The 6,875-nt window shown below is 30.3% G+C and overlaps 1 protein-coding gene across 7 annotated transcripts; it reads left to right on the top strand.

Annotated features, from left to right (window-relative positions):
* Positions 1-3,525: 3,525 nt before the first annotated feature.
* On the top strand, positions 3,526-5,797 carry LOC137829779 (uncharacterized). 7 transcript variants are annotated; one of them, XM_068636686.2, is made up of 7 exons: positions 3,526-3,626; positions 3,723-3,826; positions 3,914-4,035; positions 4,431-4,566; positions 4,672-4,727; positions 4,812-5,010; positions 5,546-5,797. In XM_068636686.2, exons 2-7 carry the CDS (start codon positions 3,766-3,768, stop codon positions 5,653-5,655), a joined length of 684 nt encoding a protein of 227 aa, XP_068492787.2. In that variant the 5' UTR covers positions 3,526-3,626; positions 3,723-3,765; the 3' UTR covers positions 5,656-5,797. The 7 variants fall into 7 exon arrangements, with proteins under 7 accessions (XP_068492787.2, XP_068492786.2, XP_068492791.2 ...); XM_068636685.2 differs by having other exon boundaries at positions 3,526-3,634; XM_068636690.2 differs by having other exon boundaries at positions 3,526-3,672; positions 3,760-3,826.
* The last annotated feature ends 1,078 nt before the right edge of the window (positions 5,798-6,875 follow it).

Here is a 6,875-nt window from a genome sequence, read left to right as displayed (position 1 = left end):
TATTATTAATTAATTTGTGTTATTCATATAGCAAATGGAAATGGAAAATAACTGCTCAACAACACGAGACTACTATATTTATGGTCAATCACCCTCTCTAATCACCTTCCAATCTTATTATCTTCTAAACCATTTTAAATAACAAGTGGGTTAATTATATTTAGAGATGGATAACAATCGCTAACTTTTAGCATAAAAGATTTTTCACTTAAAACAAAAAAGTTCAGAAGCAAAAATCAAAAATAATTTTTGATGATCTAAACAGAGTATATATATAAAAAAAAAACACAAAATTTTATTAACAAATAAGTTAATATTTTTACCCAAGTATTTAGTTAATTATTGGGTTTATCATTTAGGATTTAGTATAATGTTAATTCCTTGGTGAAAGCTGGGACAAATTGTTAAATGTAATTTTGTAGGAAATAGAGCATGGAAGAAGAGGGGAATTAAAGAATACATGTGAAATCCATAACAATTTCACATGGGCCAATTCAAAGACTAGGGGAGGCTACTAGTGGGGGTTTTGATCTCTAAGATTATCCACTGCAGGTTGGCAGTGAAACCAAACCAGATCAACCTTGAAACATTCTGCTTATTGTTTCCTAAGTTTTTCCACTGAAGGTTGGCAGAAGAATCAAACCAGATGAACTTTTAACCATTCTATTTTTTTGAGGATAAATTCATCTTAGTCAGACAACAAAACAATTTGTCCTATATGTAGCAGAATAAAATGTGTTTTTTAGGAATGCGTATAAATTTTACATGTATTTTGAAAACTTTACCTGTTTTTTTATAAGGATTAGAGACATTCGTAGAGAATCTGGTGTGTGGTTTGTGTGGGAAGGTGGAAGAGTCGTTCAGTCATCTGTTTTCAGTCTGTGAGTCTACCTAGCTAGCGGATGTGGTGTCTTTGTTTTGAGTGGTTTGGAGTGTCGTTTGTTATTCACAAGAACCCTTCGGTAAACTTCCAACAATTCAGGTTGTGTTCGGCTTCTGATGTGGTTAATGACGTTGGGGGGTGATTTGGGTTGGTGTTGTGAGTGGAATTTGGAGACATAGGAACTCTTCGGGCTTCTTTACCATCATGGGGTTATTTTTTTTGCTTTTTACTAAAATGGAGTCCGTTTAAAAAAAATTACAAATTTAGGCAAGTCGTGCCACATATGCACAAATCGTCCCAATTAAACACGACTTTGCCATGTCAAGCTGAAGTCGTGCCAACTTGACATGACTTCTGCCCTGTCATAGTGAAGTCGTGTCAACTTGGCACGACTTCTGTCATGTCATACTGAAATTGTGTCAACTTGACACGACTTCTGCCACGTCATAATTTTTTTTAAAATTTTATTGCTTATATTGGGTAGTAAGTTATGTAATGTTAAAAATTAATTTGATACATAATTTTCTAAGAGTATTAGTTTTAAGGAACAAAAAATTGGATAATCGTGTATGGATCAGGTTTGACGGTAGTGTAATACAATAAATTGACTATTTGGTTAATTAAAAAATGAAGAAAATTGTTGTTGAATTTGGAAATAAATAGATAAATGAAAATTTATTGTATTTGGAAAATAAATAGAGAATTATTATTGTGAATTAGTAAAATAAATAGCTTGAAAAGTAATGATTATAAATGGCGACATGGGTCAAGTCAGCTAATAATCATTACTTCTCAAGCTATTTATTTTGTTAATTCACAACAATAATTATCTATTTATTTTTCAAATACAATAAATTTTCATTTATCTATATATTTTCAAATTCAATAACAATTTTCTTCATTTTTTAATTAATCAAATAATTAAGTTATTGTATTACATTACCGTCAAACATGATCCATACACGATTATCCAATTTTTTGTTCCTTACATCTAACACTCTTATAAAATTATGTATCAAATTAATTTTTAACATTACATAACTTACTACCCAATATATAAATAAAAAAATTATGATGTGGCAGAAGTCGTGCCAAGTTGACACGACTTCAGTATGACATGGCAGAAGTCCTGCCAAGTTGGCACGACTTTAGTATGACAGGACAGAAGTCGTGTCAAGTTGACACGACTTACCTAAATTTGTATTTTTTTTTAAACGGACCCCATTTTGGTAAAAACAAAAAAAAAAACCCCATCATAGTCAAAAACCCAACTCTGTGACCTTCGACAGGGGTGTGGTAGATGTGCTCGAAGTATTCGCACTAGTACAGGTAGGGTTTTGAACCGAGTGGATTGTATGAGGCTAGTTGTTTAATGTTTTCTTGAGTTTGGTTTGGTTGTTCCTTTTTTTTAAGTTGGAAGGTGTCCCTTTGTAGTAGGTTGATAAGGTGCTAACTCTTTATATACAAGGGTTGGACCACCCCTGAAGTGGTTCCCATTTATTTATTTTTTATTGCTGATAAAAAAAAAACATTTGTATTCCTTAAATGTTACAATTAATTAATTAATTCTTTAAACAATAAAAAAAATCTAACAAAAATATAATACAAATATGGCAAACTATTCATCTTATACGAGTTAACTTTAAACTTGGTCGGAAGTATCATTCCAGTTTCTTTAATGCTTTCAAACCCTCTATCACTGCAATAAATTTATTAAATATAAAATAATTTTATATACTAATTAAATTAAAAATCATTTTAAAAATTAAAAAAATTATTAATTTTTAAATTAATTTCTATTATTATAAATAGTTCTTAATGTTATACTCAATTTTATTCAATGGAATAAATGAATATCCTCAAAGAATTGCTTCAAATATTAGAAAATATAATTTATGGTCCTTATGACATCATTAATAAATAAGTTATACTTAATTTTATTTTAATGGAAGAAAATTTAAAAAACTTAAAACAAATCACAATTTTAATTTTTTAATTTAAATTTAATTATTGTACATAATAATATTTCTTATTTTAATAAATAAAATAATATTTTTTACTGGTCTGAAATTAATAAATGAAATAAATTTTGAACAATTTTAACATATAACGTGAAACTGCTTCAAATTGTTACCAAAAGAGCTCTACAAATATCTTCCTTGGATATCCTCTTTTATAATTTTTGTGAATTCTTTTTTTTTTTTTTTACTTAAGCTTTATCCTACAAACATGTGAAATCAAAATATTCCTGGAAGCTTTCATTGAACATAATTTTGTTGAAAAAAATATTTATTTACCTCAACCAAATTGAATATTAAGACCTTTAATTTATAAAATTTAAAAGTTACTCTATTCTGCATTTCATTATTGCAACAATTTTCTCCAAGTATTTGTATCTTCTACCAAATTGAATAACAAAATGAGTTCACTGATTAATAACTTATTTCCTTGTCTCTTTTTAGTAACTAATTATTTTCAATAAACTTAATAACGAAACATGTTGTATAAAGGAAGGTAAAAACACATGTGTCTGAAAGGGTAGAGTGAACTTAGTCAGACGGGAGTGTAAAAAGAAAATATATGAAAGAAAGCCCAATTGATCTGGTAGGCTGTGGGCTGTTTAATTCCCAGATTTGTTATTCTGCTGGGAATACAAATTAATTCCCCAAGGTGTTTCTTCTTCGTCTTTTCTTTTACCAATGTTCATTCATCATCTAACTCTCCTGTGGGAAGCACTGAAACAGTAACAATGTCATGCTAATTCTATTATTTTCAATTTATGTTTTCAGGTTAGTTAGCAATTCAACTTTCCAATTTTTCCTTTGATTGAACTCTTTAGGGTTTCGAATGAATTCAGTTTTTCTTGAAGAAGACAGTGAGCAATGCTGGGCTTTTCATATGGAGAAATATTGTTGTTGCTTGGAGCCACTGCTGCTGTGATAGGTTGGGTCATGCTATTCTTACGTCTGTTTATCATGTGCAAAGTTTTATATTATTTATAGTACAAATGTGAATTGTTATGTGTGATAGGTCCAAAGGATTTACCAATCATATCCAGAACAGCAGGTAGACTTGCTGGTAGAGCTATTGGATATGTACAATTGGCTCGTGGCCAGTTTGAAAATGTTATGCAACAATCCCAAGCTCGCCAGGTATTTCCATTTTCCAACTTACCATCAGTATTATAAAACCCACATGAGTTAGTTTCGTTGGGGTTTTATAGATTGTGTGTGTTTTTGTTGCATGAAGGCAATACCTAGTTGCTTCCAGGTAAATACACATTAAATACTTTCTCCACAGAAAACCAAACACACACCAAAGTCATAATATTGATTGTAAATGTCTTCTGTTTAATTGGAGAAAAGACGATTTGGCATTGTATAATCTTAACAACATATGGTTTACTTTGAATTTCTTGGACAATAATGCAAATATGAACATAAAAGTTAGCGAAATATCTATGCTTCATTGAGGAATCTTTGTCCATTGCTAGGACTTGGTTCTGATGAAAAACTACTTTTAATTGTATTTGCCTATTTTGTCTTAGGTTCATAAGGAACTGCAAGACACAATGGCTCAGCTAGATGCTATTCGTCATGAAATTCGAACAATATCAATCATAAATCCTGGCCCTTTGACGAGGAGTTTTGTGGATAATCCTGACCAGACATCTGTGCCAAAAGGTATTATTTACAAGATTTGTTTTGGAGTGTAGTAGCATTATAAACTTTTACAGATGCAGCTGCTGAGATTTTGTTTAATCCTGTTATCTTTTGTTGATAATATAGACAATAGCAAACCAGAAGATTCTGGGGAGAATCACTTGAAACCCACTGTTATCAAGGTTTATGGACCTAACCCACAAAATGATACAATTATATACTGGTATAGAAACTGAGTGTGCTTACATGTCTATATATATTTCCAGGATTCAACTCCAGTGTCATCTAATTCATGTAATATGCAAAATCAAGCAACCATTTATGCCAGATTGGCAGAATCTCCTGCCATAAAGAATGAGTTGTCAGCAAGTAGTCCTAAAGTGGAGAAGATAGATGACAACCTGCAGCTTACTACTGTCTTACCCATTTCTGCTGAAAGCGCTGGACTGTTACCAAATCGAGGGGGTATGATATTTTTTGTTTTGTTGGCTTTTCTTATCAAGATTTTCTAATGAGTTGGACGATTACAGAATTTTTTACTTGGTATTTTTATGTTTACAGTTTGTGCACTATATATTGTGATCATTGGTCATGTGATGTTTTTGGCTTCCTATCTATGTATGCCAGCCATACAGGCATATGTAAAGGCACTAAAATATGTAGCTTCTTTTTACACATTACACACACTGTGACGTTTTCAGATATGATTTTGTTAATCTGTAAACTCTTTTCATTTGGACTATATTTGGTTTGCTCGAAGACCCCCGGAAGTAAAGATTGTTTGCGAGCTTCATTCATTTTTATACTATGGCACATTTGGCATAGGCTAGGATATTATAGAAAATGTTATCCTATTTCATTGTGAAAATTGCAAATTGCTTTTCCTTTTTCTTCTTTATGAATGCCTGATAGTTTTTTGTCTTGTCTCAATGATTGATGGGAATCTGTTTGTTTTAGAACGATATCTGATATGAAACAAGTTTTGTTATTCCATTAACAGATGATGTGAAAGGATCTGACATAGTTCTAGAAGCAATTTTGGAGGCAGAGGTAGCTCATAACGCAAAGGAATTCTTTTCGCAGCCCCAAAACCAAGTCAAATATGATTGATTTGGTAATCCTACATAAACATAGTACCTTAAAATCTGTAAATGTTAAAGTTTGTCTCATTATTAAATGCAAAATAATAGGGTGTACTTATATTTTAAAGATATTGATTCTTGAATTTTCTTTTCTAGTTCAGGCTAGAAAATCTGTCTGAGTTTATTTTTTCTGATTTGAACTGGTTTCTCTCGGACACCCACACACACCCCTACTTTTCCCAAGAAAATACAATGAAACCCTCGAACCAGTCCCCCTAACGAATAAACGAGGTTGTGACAAACTATTTGTATTAAGTTTTCTGTTGTCTGGTGTTTGCTGTATGGTTGAGGATGCATTAAGCTTCTATTAAAGGTGTGTTCAGAAGACCTTAATTCTGGCTTCAGGCAGGGTATTGCTTGGTCCTTGAAGTTTAAAATGATAAATTTAAATTTGAGCTTTAAAATAGTTGATAATTTAATTTTTAGAACTTAAAAGTTAAGAGATTAAAGTATTTCGATGGTGAAAGTGAGTTCTTAGATATTGGAATTTGATATATAAAAATAGAGAGAAGTAGAAATCAGTTACTAAAATGTTCTTTTTTATCAAGTGATATTAGTTATTGACATAATTTGTTTTGCAATGATTTGGATGTTAATAAGTTTTGTCATGGTACCGAAAGTATATTTTTTTTATGATTTAAATAATAAGACACTTTCAATTGAAGTAAAGTTATATCTGTGTATGAAATCTATATTCACTATTATGCTGTTTTGTTAAATGGAGCAAAAAGGACGGGGACGAGAGAATGGTTAGAAGAGAAAAGAAATAATTTTAAAAATTGGTAGAATTTACTTTATTGTATTTTATTTATTTGTTCTAAATGTCTTCATAATTCTTTTTGAAACAAACTTTCTTTTTAAATTTATACAAATAAATATTTTCAAATTTTATTTATACAAATAAACTCATTTATTGTTTATAAGTCATAGTTCGATAATCAAATTATCGAGTTCTTGATCGTCTATACCTAAAAGCCTGTTGTTAAAGGAAGTAATTTCTAAGATGAGAATAATATTAAAAACATATTGTTCATCTAAATTCTTACATGTGAAAAATATTTTTAGCAAATTCTTAAATTAAGACAATACTTAAGGAAGTAATTTTTTTTTATATATATATATATATGTTAGGTGCTATTTTATATTGACCTTTCATCTTCTATCTTTTATTTATGTTTTTTTCTACTT

The sequence above is a fragment of the Phaseolus vulgaris genome, chromosome 7, assembly GCF_051622355.1.
Source record: "Phaseolus vulgaris cultivar YP4 chromosome 7, ASM5162235v1, whole genome shotgun sequence".
NCBI classification, from domain to species: Eukaryota; Viridiplantae; Streptophyta; class Magnoliopsida; order Fabales; family Fabaceae; genus Phaseolus; species Phaseolus vulgaris.
Note: the sequence above shows the minus strand (reverse complement) of the source record. Positions and strands in the feature narration are given on the sequence as shown.

What these genes read in the sequence shown, in the direction of transcription:
- LOC137829779 (XM_068636686.2), top strand. Translation starts at nt 3,766, where the DNA reads ATGCTGGGCTTTTCATATGGAGAAATATTGTTGTTGCTTGGAGCCACT. An exon ending in AGCCACTGCTGCTGTGATAG is followed by an intron (nt 3,827 to 3,913) that starts GTTGGGTCATGC and finishes TATGTGTGATAG; the next exon opens with GTCCAAAGGATTTACCAATC. An exon ending in TGAAACCCACTGTTATCAAG is followed by an intron (nt 4,728 to 4,811) that starts GTTTATGGACCT and finishes ATATATTTCCAG; the next exon opens with GATTCAACTCCAGTGTCATC.